Genomic DNA, 21,222 nt, shown 5'->3' on the forward strand with positions numbered 1-21,222 from the left:
AACATTTCTATATTATAATCACTCGTTTGCATGAAGTTTTCATTACAAAAAACTTGCAGCGGAGGAACAGTTCACAAATGCAGCGCACCCACACCGGAGAATTATCTACTTAGCTACATGTTACCTACAGACAGACATGTTGTTCAGTTACATAACAGCTGCCATCACATGATAAGATTCACAAAATGATTTCAAGCATTACATAACTCACTACAATAGTACATGCCCTGTATTTCTACCAGACAATATAAATTAACGAGGTCCAAAACCACATTTTCTCATTCATATATTATACAGTAATAGAAGTTAGAACAATTTGATCAACCTGTTTCGGCCAACCTTGGCCCATATCTGACAATGTCACTTGCAAAGAGGTTACATAACTGTCAAGAAAAATATTGAATTAACCTCTTTTTATGTATAAGTATTAATGTAATTTATTATTCTAAATTCACTTTTAAGCAGCAAATGGCCAGCATCATTCTGTACACGATTACATAACATTAATGAAACAATTTTTTTCTGGAATCACTGTATAACATTTTATTTAACTAATAATAAGTTACTAGGATGGTTTTCGTGTCTAAATAATACATGATTTCAGGGGAGTGGCTAGTGTGATTCAGAATCACGATTGAAATTACAGTAACAATAATTCTTACATTAGTTTTAAAGGACCTTCTTGATCTCATCATATAAGACAAGTACGAAGGCACCTCCAGTACCTCTGAGCACATTGGAGAACGCTCCCTTGAAGAAGGCAGACCCACCCTCGGACTTGGCGATGGTGGCCCAGCAGTGCAGGGTGTTCTTATACAGAATATCGGCCTTAGCGCGGCCGGACTGCATCATCATGCGCCTGCGGACCGTGTCGAAGGGATACGAGATGATACCCGCCACGGTGGTGACAGTCTGCGCGATCGCCCAGCTGATGACAATGGGGGTGTTCTTAGGGTCGGGCAACATGCCGCGCGCGGTGTCGTAGAAACCGAAGTAGGAAGCGCGGTAGATGATGATACCCTGCACCGATACGCCGAATCCTCTGTATAGACCGACCAGGCCGTCAGACTTGAAGATCTTGCTGATGCAGTTGCCGAGACCGGTGAACTCACGCTGGCCATCACCCTTGCCTACGTCGGCAGCCAAACGGGTACGTGCAAAGTCGAGGGGATACACGAAGCAGAGGGAGGTAGCTCCAGCGGCACCACCAGACGCCAAGTTACCGGCGAAGTAGCGCCAGAACTGTGTGTTTTTGTCTACGCCACCGAGGAACACCTGCTTGTACTTGTCTTTGAACGCGAAGTTTAGGGCCTGGGTAGGGAAGTACCTGATAACGTTAGCGAAGTTACCACGCCAGAAGGAAAGAAGACCTTGTTCCTTGGGAATGCGGACGAAAGCGTCGACGATACCTTTGTAGCGCTGGTCTTCGGCGATCTGCTTGCTGACATGCTGTACTTGCAACAACAGTTTGACACGCTCGATGGGGGCCACCGCTGTCTTGGAGACGGCTGCAGAGATACCACCGGCAAGGAAGTCCTTAGCGAACGCGACGGGATCAGCGAGGTTCGACATTTTGTTTTACTAGGTGGGCTGACTGTACTGTACGAGGTGGAATCTGCGAGTTCACACGCGGAATGGTAAAATCACGAAACACGAACTCCCGATCTATTCAATCAGGAGATATAAAGTAATTCCGTGATCTCGGGAGCACAGGGGTAGGAGTGTGCCTTTTTTGAAATTCGATCGATCACGTTCTCTCGCAGTTCTGCCTGGCGGAGCGGCGCAAAAGAAGGAAGGAAGGGGCAAATGCTGCCAACTTAACGCTAAAGTACCACGAGGTCAGTGTGGCCGCTGCGATTATTATATTACCAATATTTTTATTTTTAGTACAAAACGAATAATGGTTATATAAAATTGATGTTATACATTATTATTAAATCTAACCATGGAATTATTTTTATAATGAATAAGAAACATATGCATAGCATTACTATTTGGCAAAACAAAATAACAGTCAATACATTTTTTGTTTTTTTAAAGTATGCATATATATTGGTATATATATTTATTTTTTTGTATATTATGTATGTGTGTATATATATATATATATATATTACATGTATTTGTATTATGTAAATTATATCACATTTATAATGTTGTATGTTTATTTTCTGATTCGCTATTATTGTAATTATTAACAAACTTTTTATGCACGACACAGTTATTATATTACTATTTTTCTTTCTTTTCTTGTAAATGTTTACGCCCAAGGTTATCTGTAAGAGATCACTAATAGGTATAAGGTCGCCCTTGCATGCTAGTTATATTACTATAGCTATCGATTTTCTTTTTTTTTATTGTACTTATAGTTTGTGTATGCATTAAAGAATTTATTCTATATCTATCTATCAATCTAATATTCTAATTCTAAAATTTATTCTATATCTATCTATTTATATTATATCTGTCTATCTATCTAAGAAACATATGAAAATTTAAATTTTGCATTATTATTACATTCAAAAGTGATAATAACATTTAATTATTTATGGTACTCTATCTCAAAATTAGTTCAATTGAATTCGTACTATTTAACACATACTATTATAATAAAGTCATAAACTTTATAATTTGTAATTTTTTCACAATTTAGGGGAAAGTAAACTTAGCAGCCACACTTACACAGCCAATTATTACGTTTCATTTTATGTATAGGACAATATATATTGATTACGTAACTGTAACGGAAAATCAATAGTATATTGTTAGACAGACCAAATATTTTCACAATATTTTATTGTCTAACTAAATGGGTCTGCAGAAAATCAATAAGACCATTTGATAAATTTAATAAACATGAACCAAAAAAAGCGTTAGCAAATTAACTCAACATAGTGCTGCCAGCAACAAAAACATATAGAAACTCTTCGAAAATGCTCGGTCACAAGCAACAATGTTGGCCATATTGTGTCTAAAATAATTAATCTGTTGCCAAAAATTGACAATATAAATAAATTATAATATTTTTTTATCTGTAACAAAAAATAACTGGAACAATTTCGTAGGTGAGTGGCGTTAGTATTTTAAGAATTTATTGTTTTCATTCATCTAATCGTAATGTATTATAGTGTATAGTATGCAGATGAGTCGTATGAGTTCACCTGCTATCGGAATGGACGAAGACAGCGGCGCGGGACATAATTTAAGCGATTTTTTACTTCAACTAGAAAACTATAGTCCTTCTATACCTGATTCAGTTGTAGCATACTACTTGAACATGTCTGGGTTTGAATCACAGGACCCGAGGTTTGTATATATTATATAATAAAAAACATTTAACATATCCATTTCTCGAAAAAATTGTTAAAACTCCAAGTTAGTTGTTGATGTAATTTTTCATTATATTTAAACTAATTCTAGTAATTATTATTTTTTTATATTATAGCACATTATAGCATTTTATATAAAAGTTTCTTTTGCAGGCTAATCCGTCTCATAGCACTTGCATCACAGAAATTTTTATCCGACATAGCAAATGATGCATTACAGCATTGTAAAATGCGTACGTCCAGTCAAATAAATCAAAGTTCTAAGAATCAAAAAGGTCCAAAGGAAAAGAAATATGTTATGACAATGGAAGACTTAGTTCCAGCTTTGCAAGAGTACGGAATCTCAGCCAAAAAACCTCATTATTTTGTTTGAGAGGAGATTACATTTTAGCTAGACTTACAACAAATATTTTTTATTGTATAAGGCCAAATATTGAATACTTAATTAATATATATATGAAAGAAGTAATTGATTAATTTCATAATAATATTTTTGATTCTTTAAGAAATCATACTGGTAATAGAACTAGTTATCACATGTATAATGGTCAATTTTTATATTATTAAAATGTGTGTTTTATATTTTTAAAATAGTTTAAATTTAGAAGTCATTAAGTATTTTCAAAAGTTAACTTCAAAATGTTTTACTTACAGTGATGGTTTTAAATTATTCTTCTAATAAATGAATGACTTGTATTAGGATTATGGTTTGTTGCTAGAACTATTATCATTCACTTAGGAACAGGGAAAATTTTATTAACAAAAAATATTATGCTAAAAATTTAAAAAACAGCATTTACACAAACATTTCTGTGCAAAGCTGAAATCCTCTCTAGAAAATATCTCTAGATATGCCCTTATGAAAGCAGCGCTACTAGAATTGTTTATAATTTGCCCTCTGTTGCTTAAAGGGCTCCTCAAACCTAAAAATATGGCTAAGTAATTTCTTCTTTTCTCAGTAAAAAAGATCATTTATTATATAGTATTCCATATATGGCCATACTTATACAGTTAGACAGATATGTTGTGGCCGCCTTGGAAATAGGTTTCCTGAACTATTGAGCACTGTTCACTGGTGAGAAAAACCATCAAAGGTACTGAAAAAATCTTAAAATCATATCTGCATACTCACATACAGGTAACTTATTGACGGCAACTACTTATCAACCATACCATACTATTTGTTGCAAATCTAACTAATTTTATTTTCACAATTATAGGACAATGGTGATTTTGAATAGTTAAATGATTGTAGGCTAATTTGTTAAGATTAATATATGAATTTGGTTTTTTTTTTCCTTTTAAGAATGTTGCAGTGTGTATTTTAGTATTGTTTTCCTACTTTTTATTTTCATTTTTTTTTAAATAAATTTTCCAATTTATATTGTTCTATTATTGTGAAAAGTAAGAATATTGTTCTAGTATTGTGAATAGAAAATCCTCAGAAATTGTAGATTTTTCATGATCTAGTGAAATATAATTGATATATTGGATCAATTCTCAAATTAACTAATAAAACAATAGGTTTTTACATATGTATTTGCTTAAATTATGGGGCATATTCATTCAATGGGACAGCTTCCAACTGAAAATGCAATGATTCTGTATCCAATACCTAATGAAGAGAAATAATTATTTCAATTGCTCTGCTCTGATAAGGCATAATACGCTGTTAAGTTCAACTACTAAATATCAATATCTCAAATTCATACAGTGCATGAAATAGAGTGATGGGATACAACTTGAACCTGAAAAAAAATGAAATATAAGAGTTCATTTTTTTACATGTAGGAAATTGTAGCAAACTTTCTTTCATACGTATTTGTTCATTTATTTTTATTATTTTTTATTTCTTTTGTATTCAATGTATAGTAATGGCTTTAGTTTTATAACTGATATTAAGTTAACAGTCCACATTATTTGTTAAGTTTTTAACTAAAATATGTACATTGAGACTGGAATATTTTTTTTAAGCAACATAATATGAATGTAACACTTATACTACATGTGTAAATATATAAGATAACAACCTGTTTTCTTTTAATAAAATTTGTCTTTTAATTAAACTCAGTACAGAAGTTATGTTTTTGTAACATACCCATATAGGTACACACTGGTAGGAAATTGAAACATTATTTTTGTATTGGATAGTTCATTTACTGAGAAAGGTTATATACTATACTGTATAAAATTAATCTATTTAATATAACATATTGCACCACAGCTGTTCGTTGTTACCATTCAACCCTCACGGTTAACTTGTTTTGATGAAATGATTTTAACGCTCGGCGGTGGTCTTTTGTCTCGACGCCAGAGCGAAGAAATGAAAATATTAAATATTTCATTTCTTAATGAAATCCACAACCTATTGCGTTGGCAGTCATATGCTTGTACTCCCTAGTTGGGACTGTTATGTCCAACTACACTGTATCCACTCTTATTGATTTAACGTTGTCACTCTCTCAAGTCAATGTCGAATTAAAAAAGTTAAACTATTATTTTCAAATAGTTTTTTTTTTCAACATTTTAGAGAGGTGAGACCTTTAGGTTATTATATTGTGAGCAAACTCATGTAAAAGAGGGTAGATGTAAGTGAAAAAGACTAAAAATAATGTAGGTATGTATATGAATGTAACCTAATTGTGTCAATCGGGCACCAATTTTATACGCGTTTTACACCAGCCACATTCCGCGTATAGACAAAGTCGAACTTGCGATGTATGCTGACGACACCGCCTCTTACACAACGAATTGAATGAAATAATAGCCGAAAGACTGCAACGAGCTGCCTACGTCTTAAAAGGGGGGAAAAATTTGGTATTAAAGTCGCTAGTTCAAATGATGTATTAAATGAAACGGCTCTGGCTAAGTCTGAATTTCAGAAAAAGCTGAGACCTTCAATTTTTGTATGGAGCCCTCGGTGGGCGAGCTTGACTCGCGCTTGTCCGTATTATATAAAAACATATTCCAATTTCTAACAATATTTATTAATTTATTTAATCAAACATTACAGTTTAATTTATTATAAATAGACTGCGGATAAAAAAAATATTAAAATAATAGACATAAAGAAAAAAAACATTAGTTACTTACTTTTTTAAATAGACCGATAAAGAACTGTTAAAATAATATTTAACGTACATTCAATTCATATTATTTAAGGCGATTTGAAAGTGAGTTTAGCTCGTATAATCGACTTCTCATAGTAATGCCACAGTTGTCTGTATACACGTGATTATGTAACTTCCTTGGCGCTGCTGTAGCGCGCTCCGTTTCCTGTAACACTGTGCGTCAAGCGCGGTGCGGGGTGCCGAACAGTTACCACCGGATATTAGACATGTAAGTAAATATTATAATATTAATTTTACATTAACATTAACTTTATTTAATATACTTTTATTATCCGTAGATAAAAAATATAGGTTTATATATTTAATAGATAAAATATCGATAATTTCTACCTTACGTAACGTTTAATGTAATTATAATTGCACGTGACCTTGTACTACGCGCTTTTAATGGTAATGTTTTATCTAAATACAAGTCTTTTTGACTCTTTTAATACAATTTGAGTACGCTGTGTCATTAAACTCGATGGCTAAAATAAAGTTGACTTAACCTCGCCCAGTAACAATCAATATTGATTGGTACGAACCAGTTATAATTTAGCTTAAAATTTTTGCCGACGTTGTTTTATCTTGTACTTTAATCGATAAAAGTTCTTTACTTTTGGGTAATAACTAGTTTTTTAAGATAATAACATCATTCGTTACCTAACATCAGCTGTGTTGACTGTCCATTGTCAATGACGAATTGTAACCTGCATTGAAACATTTAAAAGGTACGGTGCTCGTATTTATTGAAGAGTTTGTAAATTTTGAAAACAATGGTTAATACTTTGAGTAATTTAAGTTATTTTAAATAATGTCATTTTATTTTAAGTTTTCCCATGCTAAATTATGTCTCATATAAACAGTATAAAAAAAAATCAGCTTCACGCTGTATCCCGCACACAGCAGGGCAGCAGGGCAGGCAGAGGGAACCTAGTGCTAAGACACGCCGTTCCCCACTTTCTGCCGAATTCTGGAGGCATAACGTGTTGAGTGGCAGAACTCAACGCCGTGCTTTGTATCGACACCCTAGCGAAGAAATGGAAATATAGACGTATATTTCAGTTCCTCGAGTGGGATCGAACCCACGACCGTCGCGTTACAGTTACAGCCTCGTGCCGCTGCGCCACGACGGTCGCAAGTATAACTTTATTTTACATTAACAATAAAGTTTTATATATATTTTATTCAATTATTAAAATTATTTAATTTTTTGTCTGTAAAATATTTTTGATAACTAATATAAGATTAATCAATTAAACACAAATATCTTTTGCTTTATAAAATTGTATGGACCAGTGATAACTATAGTACATTTTTTTTAAGTATCAAGCAGATGCAATTATTTTGTTTTAGTTAAAACTACAATTTATATAGTAGTTACAAAAGGTATACATATAAAATGAATTAAATTTCAATATTCGTTTTTATTTCATTTACAAAATTCATATAATATCCAAATTTTATTATCTGTATTGCAGGTTTATTATGTAACAGTTCCTATTAGGTTAACAATATTTATTTATATAGTAAGTGCGAGTTCGGTTCATTACTTGTCATACAAGAAAAAATATTGTATATGGAAAAGAATCATAATTATCAGAAAATCTTTTTTTATTTATTTAATTATATAATTCCCTTACTTAACTTTCTTTTTAAGTTTGATTTTTACAATAAGTTATCTCAGGCAAATTATGCATGAGGAAAGTCTTCAAATGATTGCTTCTACATATCTTTTTTTGTATAAAATAAAACTATTTTTTTTTTAAATCTTAAATAAGATTTAAGATTGGCATAGTCAAAACAGTGTCAAGACACTTCATTCTAATCCTTAAAATAAAGATATATTAGATTGAGTAACTGCACTATGTCTCCCAGATGAAGGAATAGTTCACACCGCTGAATGGGGATCAAACCCACAACCACTATGATTACAAACTGTTCTAATGTGCCACAATGCCTTCAGGTATTTTAAATAATTTATAAATTTCCTATTGTTTTAGTAAAAATGTTCTCATCCTTGCTGGAGACAGCGCGGAACTCGCCCTTCCGCAGCCCTTTGACTACCGCGAGCTGCGAACCTGCCCTTGTTGATTCACAGGTATATTCTATATACTTATTTATTTAATCTGTGTTAATATGATTCATAATTTTCGAGACATTGAGTGGCAGAACTAAACATTTACAATTGATTTGTTACTACAGTGAGAAAAATTAAAATAATTAATTCCCCAATAGCAATCAAACTCAACACTGTTGTGTTTCCAGTCGGAAACGTTTTTAATAAATTTTACACAACGAAACAATTGATATATTTTTTAACATGTAGAGATTAATAGAAAAATAACATTAATTATAATATATTTTAATATTGCTCTTATAATTTGCCCTATGATGAGAACTCATGCTAGAGGGGAGTGTTGTAGGTTGGGCGTGGTATTTACCACCACTGCATGTCTTAAATGCAGCATGGCAACCCACAGTACGGATGCCTGATGATTAATAGATTATGAGATCTGAGGGTTTATGTATTAATTAAAAAATTTAAAAATGTTATTTATAAATATTGATACATATGTATATAATATGAAGATGTCTGTTTTTAGCAAAAGTTCCTGTTTTGAGTCTGTAACATTACTATTAATCACCTCAATGACAACTTTTTTATAATCTATTATATTTTGTATATAATATGATGAAAGTTATACAATTCCAAAAGTAATTTAAAATGAATTTTTGACGTTTTTAACAATTAATTATATAGATATAAATACAAAAAATGGAATTATCCACATACTTGTACTTAAAAGGCAGTATATTTAAAAATTGCGTACAGACATATATTTAAAATATTAAATAAGGATTATTTTACAGTTATTTTCTAAAATGAAAATAACATTATATAACACTAAATAGTTAGTCACTAAAATAACATTGAATAGCACTAACAGTTTTGGTTATATTTAAATGTTTTCTTGATGGTGTCAGGGCATGGCCGCGTCCGCTCCAGTCCAGGCCGACTCTTGCGAGTTCGGTTCATCCAAATACTTCGCGCTTTGCGGACTTGGAGGAATTCTTTCTTGCGGTAAGCTGTTTATTGATATTATAATAAAAAATTGAGGTTTGTCTATTGACGATGTGGTGGGTTCAAATCTCGTTTTTGAGTAACAATTATACAAATGATAAGTGACTCCAGTAATTATCTCCTGTGCCCATACAATTTGGAAGGACACACAGACTAAAAATGGTAGGAAGAAGAGACAGACTAGAAACTTATTAATCTTACCTTACCCTAAGCTTTAATAGATATGTCATTCAGAAATCAAAATCCATGTCTCAAAAGGGAATGAAAAAGTAATTTAGTATACGTATACTATCCAATATTACATACATGTCATTTTGGAAGTTGGCTAAAAACTCATACATTTTTTTAATTAACAATACAACTGTTTTATATTATTATTATCTTTAACGTTTACATTTTATAGAAATATTTTATATTAATAATTTATGAACATCTTCAGTCGTTCGTCAGTGGGATAAGCTATTCAACTGCATTAATTGATGCAAATTAATTTAAATTTGTTTAATTTTTATTATTTATTTCTTATTAATAAAATAATTAGTACAGTAATATTTAATATAAATGATATAGCAAAAGTGACAATATCATGTCGGACATGTTTATCGTGATTAATGGTGGCTTATCCACGTTCTTAAGTAGTATTAAGTAGTATATATGTATAAGTATATAAAAGTAAACCCACCGCCTGTCCTGCTAGGTGTTGTGCTGGATATTTGTCAGATTTCTAAATCTTATCTATAATATGTCTCTAGACTCGGTGTAAAGACTTGTTTATCACATGTTTTAAATCTATTTTGGGATAACACAAAAACGATAACACGATATATATAGGTGTATAGGTATATAGATATTTTTTATATAAATATATTGGGTGATATATTATAAAGAAATTTAAAAATGAACACAATTGTCATGTATATTATTTAATTCGAGCACCTTTGGCTGAGCAAATTTTCTCTATATTTTGTATAGCACTAATCAATTTGACCGGGATGTGGATTTCACGACACATAAACCCAAAATAAATCTGCATTCAATTTAATCACCCAAAATAATATGAGGCGGTCGTGGCGCAGCGGCACAAGGGTGTGGGTTCGATCCCCACTCAAGGAAACGAAATATTTACTTGAATGTAAATTTCCGTTTCTTCGCTCGGGTATTGAGGAAAAAGCGCGGCGTTGGCTTCCGCCACTCAACACGCAATGCCTCCAAAATTCGGCGGAAAGTGGGGAACGGTTAACGGAAGTTAACAGATTTGTTTGTAGAAGTCCTACCTTTTCGATTGGGGTCTTTAAACAGATAGTAAGAGTCCTCTCTTACTATCTTCATGTCTTCGTAAATAAAACCTACTAAACTATTTAAAAATAATGTATTTCCAAATTTTATATCGTTACAAATATTTGAACTTGACGTTTTAAACGTGGATAGAGGTCGAGTGACGTATTGATGACTGACCTGAGAGAGTTGGCTTACAGCCATATTTTGAGATCCATGTTTTAATTTAAAATGTAATGCGTTTTAGAATTATTATGTAAACGTAAATATAACATATTGAACCCGACGTGGTGCAGTTTTAGTGTTTGACTGTAAACGCGATGGTTGTGGGCTCCCGCTCCGTGAACACAAAGCCACTCAACAATATCTCCAAATTAGTGCTATGGTCGAAGAATGTAGTGTGTTCACAGAAGATTGTCTTTGCTTACTCCTGCAGGAACTCAACGATGCGCACCTTGTCTCCCAAACACTTTACAAAAAGGGGAACAAATCAAACACTAGTTAAGGAAAGATGCATAAATACAATTGTGAAAATGTGCATTTAAATCGGTTTAGGCCAATTCTGAGTTAAGCGAAAACATACGCACAGATAAACAGACAAAAAATAAATCATTGTTTTGAGTTGTATTACAATGATAATTGTTCCCTATAATAGAATTTCTCGTATTATATCTTCCACGTACAGACAGCAATCACAAGAGACAGCCGTACCGTAGGCGTAAATCCTAAGTCAAGGTGTTGCCTGAAACCTGACAACTAGTCCAAGTGTCACCTTTACCCTATGTGTGTTGCCATGCAAATATTCAATATTTAATTACAAATCAGCATTTCAATTGCTATACAGGAGGAAGAAAATAGTTTTTTTCCTATTGTTTACATGATTTAGAACCTAGTGTAAGCCGCTTTTATGGTGTTGAATGGGGATCCTACTAATATTATAAATGGGGAAGTTGGTGAGAATGGATATTGGTTCCACTTTCACTACTGGATGAATTTAGATGAAACTTTACAGTAATATACCTAGATACATATATGACACTCTTTATTGCATACATAGTGGAAATAAAACATTTTACAAGAGAGATACAAAACAACAAACACATTTTGCGCATAGTGTAGCGTAGTGTGTGAAGGCGACCTTATCACTATTAGTGATTTCTTACAGGTAATCTCGGTAGATATCTCGGTAGGGACACCTAGCTTATACATAAAATTAATTCAATGTATGTAAAGAGGATAATTTGCCTATAATCTAAATCCATGCAAAATATGTTATTGAGAGATCAATCGATGCAATAGAATTAGACGACGACGACGCGTGGGCTCGAACCCCACTCGAGGAAATGAATATTATTTAAGTCTAAATATTCATTTCTTCGCTTCTTCTTTGTGTGAGAGTGTCGTAACACTAGGCTCCTTCTGCCTACCCTGCTGTGTATAAAATACAGCGTGTTACTGGTACCCAAGTAAAAAGCTAAAAATATATATTATCTGTACTCTTGTACTGGCCGATTATATTAGGAAACTAGATATACATACATTTCTGTCACTTTCATCATTGAGTCAACTCTCAGGCCTTCTATTTTCAACACAATAGATATTGTGTTTGCTCGAATAATCTGAGTAGGTAAGCAAATTTAATTATACTTAAAATAAAATTATTAATATTTAATTAAAATTGATAAATATATATTAAAATATTTTTCATTCGGAAAGACTGACGGACAAACGAAATATACATAAAGCGAGAGTTCCAAAAATATAATATATAAAGGGATTTACTACCTTTTTGTGCAAAAATCATATAGAGGATAGAAAATAATGATAAGTGAATTAGACAGAACAACAAACTCGCGCCATCAAGACAAGACAAGTTTACTGGCTTAACACTTACAAGGAAATAAAAGAAGGGCCGTGCACAAATATAACATAATATTGGCTTTTTCTTCTTTTGGGCTGGCCTATTTGAATTCACTTCGCTATATTTACAGCGGCTTCACTTGTTCATTTCCATTTGTACACAGTCGAATATATTTGTGATATCGAAAATATTTACAAATTTAAGATTTTGGCCTATATTTTAAATATTTTTTATGATTAAAAAATATAAAGGTTTTAAATTAAAATAATGACACAAAACAAAATATGTGTTCGAGACTGTACAAAAGCGGATAAAATCACCCATTATTTTTTGGAATACGAAAATAAAAAAATTAGGTTGTATAAAGACTTACGAACGCTCGGAACTAGTAAATCATCCTTAAAAAAATATTTTCCCCACAGGTATAACACACACAGCAGTGGTACCCTTGGACTTAGTAAAATGCCGTCTACAAGTGGACCCCGACAAGTACAAGAATGTGGTCAACGGGTTCAAGGTGTCCATACGGGAGGAGGGCATGAGGGGACTCGCCAAGGGCTGGGCACCCACCTTCATTGGATACTCTCTACAGGTGAGGATCCTTGCGGATTAATGTTAATTAGTGTTTTTTTGTCAGAAAACAGCTTAATTTTTAAAATTAGACTACAAAAATGTAATCTGTTATATTTGTGCATTAGTTGTATTCAGCAAGATGTAACGTCATGTTGAGATATTAACATTGTTAGATTTTTGGTTCATTTTAAAATTATTTTATATAATTGACAGATTTCTACACACACACTAATCTTTAAGTTAAATAAATAAGAAGCAACATACACATTCAAAATATAGATTAAAATCATTTTTAATTTACTTAATTTTTATTTGTTGCCAGGGGCTCTGCAAATTTGGCTTGTATGAAGTGTTCAAAGTAGGTTACTCTGGCCTCTTAGATGAAGAGATGGCTTACAGTTATCGTACGTTTGTGTACTTGGCTGCGTCTGCCTCGGCTGAATTCTTTGCTGATATTGCCCTTTCTCCATTGGAAGCCGCTAAGGTTTGTAATTTTAAAACTTAAATTTTAAAATTTTCTATTTGAAAAATATGATAGCCATTAAAATGTTTTATAATATTTAACCACTAGGTGTAAATACATAATTCAGATTTTTGCTCAAATCAATAGTTGATTCAATGCTACGGTAATAATTGCTATAATATAAATATTTTTTATTATTTCATTGTTAATGTATTTCTTATTTTGTTGTTTTGCTTAACGCTACACACCGCACATATCAGGGTAGGCAGAAGGAACCTGGGAACTGCGTTCTCATTAAGTGACTCCTCGAGTGGGAACAACCTGTTGTGTTAACAGTCGCACGTTGCGCCACCACTGGCTAAACTTGAATATTTTTATTATTAAAATACAATATTAAAAACAAGCCTATGATGAAAAAAAGCGTCTGGAGGGTGAAATAGTATGTGATGAGTCGTGACGTCATACGTTGCACTGTCGAATGTTACATATGCACTTTGTTATATATATCATTCCATACAGCGTTCCCATGACGTACTATAGTAGCCTTATGACTTATGATTATGAGATTTGAGGATACGCCTTTCTTATAACTAACATTATTTTCATTGATGACGTAAAAAATTAATGAAACTATGATTATTTGTAATGACAGGTCAGAATCCAAACTATGCCTGGTTTCGCGAACACCTTAAGGGAGGCGTGGCCCAAGATGGTACAAAATGAAGGGTATGGCACATTCTACAAGGGTTTAGTTCCACTGTGGGGAAGACAGATACCATACACCATGATGAAGTTTGCCTGCTTCGAGAAGACCGTCGAATTGCTGTATAAGGTGAGTTATTCAATTTTTCTTTTTAATACTGACTTTGACAGGAAAATGTAATTTTATATATATCTTATGACACCTTGACACATAAACTCTAATATTAAACTGATTGTTAAAAAAATACAAATTAAAGAAATGGTTAATTGAAAAATCATTTATAGCTATAAAGTATTCTCAGAAAATGATCGAATCAGAAATTGTATTAATATTAAAAAAATATAATAATTTTAATTTATGTAATTTTAAAATACAATAACAAAATAAATTAATTTAAATATTGTTATGTTATATTGTGTAATGAATATGATTTGTATGTTCTTTTAATGTTATGTATTGCTTGACTTGTAATTGTTATTACCAATTTTCCAACAGTACGTAGTGCCCAAGCCTCGCGAGCAGTGCTCCAAGGGGGAGCAGCTGGTGGTGACGTTCGCGGCCGGCTACATCGCGGGCGTGTTCTGCGCCATCGTGTCGCACCCAGCTGATACTGTCGTGTCTAAGCTCAATCAGGTACGGATTGAGTGTTGAGTGCTCCAGCACCACAACTTCTTATTAAAATAATGCAAATATACGTAATATTAGTGCAGTTTTATTATTAAAATATATACATTATTTTGTAAAACCGCATTGACGCTTTTGTATGATTTTGATTTGATTGAGTTATTGACTTACAACTGTCACGTTTACAGTCAGATGCTGCACCATGATTGCTATTGCTATTTATATACTAACTCTAAATTGGAATATACTAATGTACACCCACATTGCAGGACAAGACTGCAACAGTAGGCTCCATTGTGGGCAAGCTTGGCTGGGCCGGAGTGTGGAAGGGATTGGGACCCAGGATTGTGATGATTGGTACCCTCACCGCCCTGCAATGGTTCATCTATGACGCTGTTAAGGTAATTATTAAAAAAAAATCTAACCTTTGGTTAGATATTCACTAAGCTTAACAATAATGTTCAATTTGCAAGGCTTGAGCTGAGTTTTGAGTTATTATAAAACTACTTTGAAAAACTTTTTTACTATTTTTTTCCTTCCGTTTTGTTTATTGCTTCTATTCATATAACTATGACGTTGATACCAATAAGAAGTGTAGGCTGGTTGTTAAGTGACGTGATAGTAGAGTGACCTACACAACATTCACACAAATGTAAAGCTCAGCTTGGACCTCTGTATGCGTCAGCATTTGATATAAATGTGGTTGCTAAATGATTATTAATTTAACCAATTGTTCCTACTGAATATACTTGTAGACAATGTTTTATATACATGATAATAATTTAATTATTATGTTACTATAATAGCGAAAGTTAATATTTTTTAATATATATTCTTTTATTTTTCAAGGTATCGCTGAGAATGCCCCGACCTCCACCACCAGAAATGCCGGAATCAATGAAGAAACGCCTCGCAGCCGAGGAGGCCGCCAAGAAGCAATAAAGTAGCAACTTATTAAAAAATAATAATAAAACCTTTTTACACGTTACTTTATTTTAAGGCTGAATAATATTGTACCATACCAGAGGGCGTTCAAGTAACGTTGGTATTAAATTTCCTCACTCTGGTAATTAAACAAAGTGCGTCGTTGAGTTCTACATTCAACTTATAATATATAATATAAAAGTAAAGTCGCGTGTAAGAAGTGTATGCGCGGCACGTGTGTCTGTTACCTTTCCAGTGCAGTATGTTAGAGTAAATCATGGTTAATACAATTTATTTATTACGATATACAATATGATGTAACGTTATATGTTAACGTATGCGTTCAGTCAAAGTGGGTCAAACGTCTGCCAGTAAACGATACATACATATGTTGGTTTTATTTAATCCCGAAGAAATATGTAACAAGATGAGGCCACTCGTGGCGCAGCGGCACAAGCATGCAACGGTAAACTCGACGGCTTGAGTTCGATTCCCATTAAGAAATAAATTATTTATATTCAAACTTTTAACGTGCATTACTTCCGAAATTCGGAAAGACCCCCTTTCTGAGAGTGTCTTAACACTAGATTTCCTCTTCATACTCTGCTACGTGCGGGATAAAGCGTGATTATATTTACATTCAATGACATAATTGCCTTTACTAATAATAGAAGATACATATTAAATACTACCCACACCTCTTGCAAACGGACCAAGAGTCTAGGGTTAAAATTTTCTAAAGTAACGACATTTTACTTCAAACGAACGGTCAGACTCCGGTACTCAAACGAACTATGCTTAGTTTGCTTCGATCTACTCTATACTCTAGATGAAGGACTACAGTGCCAAATTAGTATTAAACAATTAAATAGAAATATTTCATTATTAGGCCGATATTTGCCACGAATATTGGTTGGTCTGGACTAAAACACGCATGAAGTGGATATATTAATTTTGATAATTGTTTTCATCATTTTTTTCTGATAGGTTATCCTACTGACCTATTTTTCTATGCACAATGGATATACATTGTAGCCCAAGGAATGACTATTTAGAATATTATAAGACTAAATATATTTATAGCAGTGGCAGAGGGAACCTAGGACACGTTTGTTAAGACACTTCGTTCATTGCCAGAACAAGGGAGTAAATATATTCAATCGTTGATTTCCCCAGTAAAAAACGAAGTCACAACCATTTACAGTTGCACGCTTGTGGGCCACGATAGCCTCCTCGCATCGGGATAAAACGACCGTATGTGACTTACGCCCGAAATTAATAATGTATCTCCGATCTCCAGTTAACGTCCATCTTGGAATGTTCGACATATCTATCCAATCTCTAACCTGCATGCCAATAACCATTCCGGATAATGTCAACTTATCATCAAAAGTGGATTGCAGGGCCCTCCCTGCGGTAACGATAGTTTCGTTTTACGTATCTTTTTTTAATTAACAAAATCCTAATATATATGCTAAATTAAATTTAAAATTAATTATTATTACTTATAAAAGTCCTATAAAAACTATTTTTAATAAAATAATAAATCTTTAAGTCCCAAAATATTAAAAAAGAATAAAAATTAATAATATTAAAACACTTTTTAAAACTTAATGCAATATGCTTAGGTGCGTACAATGGAACTTGAACATGTCATTTTGACAGCATATGTTTTTATAATATAATAATTAATTGTTAGTTTTAAGATACTTTATTCCTAACCCATTTTCATGTATAAATTATTAAACATAACTTGAAACGCCATAAAATTACAACTAAACTGAACTAAAGATAATTATTTTAATTTCATTAATGGAGTCCGGCATAGTAAGGTAAGTATCGTATGTATTCATAATTTTGTTTATTAAGTTTAAATATACATGCAAAAAATTATATAAAGGCGTTAGCCTCTAAAGAATTTTTGAATTCATTATAATATTAATATCGCTTTGCTTGGCTATTTCAATTTCATATTGTTTATTGCTACATTGGATAACAAAGAATAAAATTTGAGATTAAGTGCAAGATTATTATTTTAACTTATATTGATGAATGCTTTATTGAACAATGAACTAATAAATATTTTATTTTTTTCAGTAAAAACAAAACAGTGATTGCAAGAAATTCACTAAATATTTTGTAGCTTATAAGAAATGTATGGAGAATAAAGCTGATAAAATTACTAAACATGGAGCAAGCTAGAATTAAGAAATAAAAAATATTTATATAAAGAGACAAATAAAAAAATAGGTTACATTTTTTAATAATAAAAAAATTACAATACAATGTGTGTTTTCCTTATTCACCCCCAAGAACAAGTAAAACTATGATTAACTAACAATCTTCTCGCTTAAGTAATTAATAAATATAAAATATTTGAATAATTATTCATCTTATAAAACAATTATTTACGTCCTTTCTGTGATATCTTATATTGCAGCGCTGTCCTCATTATCTATCATGTCATGAAGGTATTTCCATTCCTGGTACTTCCTCCAAATTAAGATCTCTGCAAATGGAGTGCCGTAATATGAAATTATCTTGCAAATGTTCTAAAAATATAAAATTTCTATATTAGGTATATAATTCATGAATATTAATAAGTTTAATACTATTTACACATCATACTAATAAATTATAATAAGATTTTTTTTATATGGTCCGTCCCCTTTTTTCCATACCATAGGTAATATTAGGTTAACATAATACCTTTCTATTATGTTCCTGGTTTAATATATGCTTGCTTGCAGCTTTGCTTTAGTACTTGGATTAAGAACTTGTGTTAATAAATATGGTCTATTTGGTACTTTACTTCCATTGATTACCATAATGTCTTGCATCACATTTTGCTGCCTATAATAAAATATAAAATATTATTTTACAAATATATGAGATAGTAATTTGGAAAATCAGCAACTGAAATTAATAAGCCCAGAGCTCAAATTAAGAAATGAAATGGTAATTAGTAACTAAGATTAAGTATACAAAAAAAAGTTTCCATAATTTGCCTGCTTTTGTAAAGAAAACTTTATATAACTTAATAATACTCACATGGCGATTAAACACATAAGTGTTCGAGTGCAATCAATTGCAGCAATAACTCCAGGAAAGGCACCAACTTGATAGAAGTTTTTAGCACTCTCTTGATATATTTTTATATGCTCACTGCATATATTTGTAATTGCTGACACTGACTACATAACACTATCATTACTATCACTCGAAGAAATGTCACTCCACATATTTATTTACTTTAAAAATCAAATATAATATAAATGCAATTTTGCAATCCGGGGATATGATAAAGTAAACCCCAAAATATGTCGGATCGCAATTAGCTGTCATTTTTGCTATCCAACGTAATGTCAAAATGGACAGATCGTTTATTGGCACGCACAAGCTGTAACTTTCATACAAAGTTCCCTCTTCATCTCCAGTTAGTCCTCCCAACGATAGATTGAAGTTAAAGATTGAAAATGAAGTACTTCGATAGGTTATTGGCAAGCTAAACTCAAAAAATAGATTGATATTTTAATCTATGGTAGCAATTTATGGATTAGGATCGATTATTAACATTGGGCGTAAGGCGCATCCCATTAATGTTAAACTGTAAGATAGGTAAAATTTTTTTAAGAATATATGTTGTTTTTTTTTGTCAATTTACTAAACTTGCCAACATATTGTCAATAAAGCGACTCCTTGACTTCTATGTTCTATTTTATGTCAAGGAATTTAACACTCTGCGACTGATGTGGCTTAATTTTTAAAAGCTTTTATTTAACTTGCAATGTATATAATATGTGGTTTCGGGTGAAATCTTTGAGCTCTATTTTGAAGTAGATATCTTCAACCGATTGAGCTGAAATTTTGTATACACGTTTAGTTTGAATGACAATGCACGATAAAAAATGTGACGTCATTCTAATTCCAGTGGCGTAGCTAGGGTATTTGCTTGCTGCCCGGTGCGGCTCGGGGGACTTGATGCCCCTTTTCTGTTGATGAGTTCTAAAAAAAAAAGGTAATCATCGACGATGACTTCTAAAAAAAAAACGTAACCGTCGACGTTGACTTCTAAAAAAACGTGATCGTGGACGTTGAGTTCTAAAAAAAACAGTGATCGTCGACTTTGATGCCCTTTTCCTTTTGATGCTCGGTGCGGCTTAGAGGACTTGATGCCCTTTAAAATGGTATAAGGTCTAAAAAACAAAGAAAAAACACACTAATCGTCGACTTTAATGCCCTTTTCCTGTTGATGCCCGGTGCGACCGCCCCGCTCGCACCCCCCTAGCTACGCCACTGTCTAATTCTAATATGGCGGAATTGTTATTTTTAATGTAATAATAAATAATAATAATATAGCTTTATTTATTCCACACAAATTACACATTGTTTTGTAGTTTAAAAAGAAAATGGTTTTGATTTACATACATACTTTTTTTTTTTTAAAAGAAAACTAAGTACTTATTAAATATTTTTAAACTAACTATTACTATGTAGTTTAGTAGGTTATAATTTTTTTATTTTTTTAATATTTAATATATATACAGGGTGTCCCAGGAGTAAACGATAAAACGAAACCAGGTGATAGACCAAGTCATGACAGTTATGAGAAAAATATAAAAAAAAATCTTTGTCATGTATTTTTCATATTATATTGATTTTAAAAACTATCGGAAACACCGACACCCTGTGATGGTTTTTCAAGTCCTAAGACTACAAATATTACTCTTTCTTCATTTTTTTTCCTGTAATGTAATCATGAGTAACCCTTCTGCGAACTACAGTTTGAGATTTAAACATACCTGCATCAGTTTTCAATAAAATGTGGTGTTTTTGCCAAATATGAAATTCAAAATATTTAGTACACCCAACTTTAACCGACTGTACTATAAAAAAAATGTACTACACTGTTTTTGCAAGTAACTTTAAAAGTTGGCGCATTTAATTTGGATTACGAAATGGTACGACACTTGCTGGATTACTTCTTTGTTGAAGAGAGAAACATCGAAATACACGATAATCGGGATGACGTTCAGCGTTTTGATATTTTTTCCGATACATTCTAGCTGCAGCATTAGCATTACATGACCACTCTCCATGAATGAAATGCATATTGGCAATGTGTCAAAGACCGAGTATATGGCCTGTCCTTATAGGTCCTGGGAGACAGACTCGAGCACTATCCTTATAGGTCCTGGGTCAGCCCCTAAGTCGTCTAAACTTTAAAAATTTGAAACTTAGCAGATTTGACATAATTAAATTAGTACTAGTTTAT

The 21,222-nt window shown here is 32.4% G+C and overlaps 3 protein-coding genes and 1 long non-coding RNA gene across 7 annotated transcripts; 2 read left to right on the forward strand and 2 right to left on the reverse strand.

Annotated features, from left to right (window-relative positions):
* On the reverse strand, nucleotides 1-1,839 carry LOC146530575 (ADP/ATP translocase). Its single transcript, XM_085200391.1, has one exon. The coding sequence runs from the start codon at nucleotides 1,570-1,572 to the stop codon at nucleotides 670-672; it is 903 nt and encodes a 300-aa protein (XP_085056517.1). The 5' UTR covers nucleotides 1,573-1,839; the 3' UTR covers nucleotides 1-669.
* A 1,086-nt stretch (nucleotides 1,840-2,925) lies between these two features.
* LOC146530576 (transcription initiation factor TFIID subunit 10-like) lies at nucleotides 2,926-5,399 on the forward strand. 2 transcript variants are annotated; one of them, XM_085200394.1, is made up of 3 exons: nucleotides 2,926-3,065; nucleotides 3,129-3,306; nucleotides 3,483-5,399. In XM_085200394.1, the coding sequence occupies exons 2-3, from the start codon at nucleotides 3,137-3,139 to the stop codon at nucleotides 3,700-3,702; spliced, it is 390 nt and encodes a 129-aa protein (XP_085056520.1). In that variant the 5' UTR covers nucleotides 2,926-3,065; nucleotides 3,129-3,136; the 3' UTR covers nucleotides 3,703-5,399. The 2 variants fall into 2 exon arrangements, with proteins under 2 accessions (XP_085056520.1, XP_085056519.1); XM_085200393.1 differs by having other exon boundaries at nucleotides 3,029-3,306.
* A 1,117-nt stretch (nucleotides 5,400-6,516) lies between these two features.
* Nucleotides 6,517-16,336, forward strand: LOC146530577 (phosphate carrier protein, mitochondrial-like). Of its 2 annotated transcripts, none has more exons than XM_085200395.1 (9): nucleotides 6,517-6,668; nucleotides 8,443-8,540; nucleotides 9,428-9,524; nucleotides 13,083-13,252; nucleotides 13,556-13,717; nucleotides 14,349-14,528; nucleotides 14,895-15,032; nucleotides 15,293-15,424; nucleotides 15,873-16,336. In XM_085200395.1, exons 2-9 carry the CDS (start codon nucleotides 8,448-8,450, stop codon nucleotides 15,963-15,965), a joined length of 1,065 nt encoding a protein of 354 aa, XP_085056521.1. In that variant the 5' UTR covers nucleotides 6,517-6,668; nucleotides 8,443-8,447; the 3' UTR covers nucleotides 15,966-16,336. The 2 variants fall into 2 exon arrangements, with proteins under 2 accessions (XP_085056521.1, XP_085056522.1); XM_085200396.1 differs by lacking the exon at nucleotides 6,517-6,668 and adding an exon at nucleotides 7,420-7,580.
* A 1,267-nt stretch (nucleotides 16,337-17,603) lies between these two features.
* LOC146530578 (uncharacterized) lies at nucleotides 17,604-19,931 on the reverse strand. Of its 2 annotated transcripts, none has more exons than XR_014878911.1 (3): nucleotides 18,999-19,931; nucleotides 18,657-18,800; nucleotides 17,604-18,499 (listed from the first exon to the last, which is right to left on the reverse strand). It is a non-coding gene; the product is annotated as an uncharacterized LOC146530578 (long non-coding RNA). The 2 variants fall into 2 exon arrangements; XR_014878910.1 differs by having other exon boundaries at nucleotides 17,604-18,456; nucleotides 18,999-19,542.
* Between the last annotated feature and the right edge of the window lie 1,291 nt (nucleotides 19,932-21,222).

This window comes from Heliconius melpomene, chromosome 17, assembly GCF_056956725.1.
Source record: "Heliconius melpomene rosina isolate 202511_hmr_F chromosome 17, ASM5695672v1, whole genome shotgun sequence".
In the NCBI taxonomy this organism is placed as follows: Eukaryota; Metazoa; Arthropoda; class Insecta; order Lepidoptera; family Nymphalidae; genus Heliconius; species Heliconius melpomene.

Excerpts from the sequence above, each read along its gene's own strand:
- LOC146530577 (XM_085200395.1), top strand. The coding sequence starts at position 8,448 with ATGTTCTCATCCTTGCTGGAGACAGCGCGGAACTCGCCCTTCCGCAGC. Across the intron at positions 9,525-13,082 it reads TGGAGGAATTCTTTCTTGCG|GTATAACACACACAGCAGTG; the intron begins GTAAGCTGTTTA and ends TTTTCCCCACAG. Across the intron at positions 13,253-13,555 it reads TCATTGGATACTCTCTACAG|GGGCTCTGCAAATTTGGCTT; the intron begins GTGAGGATCCTT and ends ATTTGTTGCCAG.
- LOC146530575 (XM_085200391.1), bottom strand. The coding sequence starts at position 1,572 with ATGTCGAACCTCGCTGATCCCGTCGCGTTCGCTAAGGACTTCCTTGCC.
- LOC146530576 (XM_085200394.1), top strand. The coding sequence starts at position 3,137 with ATGCAGATGAGTCGTATGAGTTCACCTGCTATCGGAATGGACGAAGAC. Across the intron at positions 3,307-3,482 it reads TTTGAATCACAGGACCCGAG|GCTAATCCGTCTCATAGCAC; the intron begins GTTTGTATATAT and ends TTTCTTTTGCAG.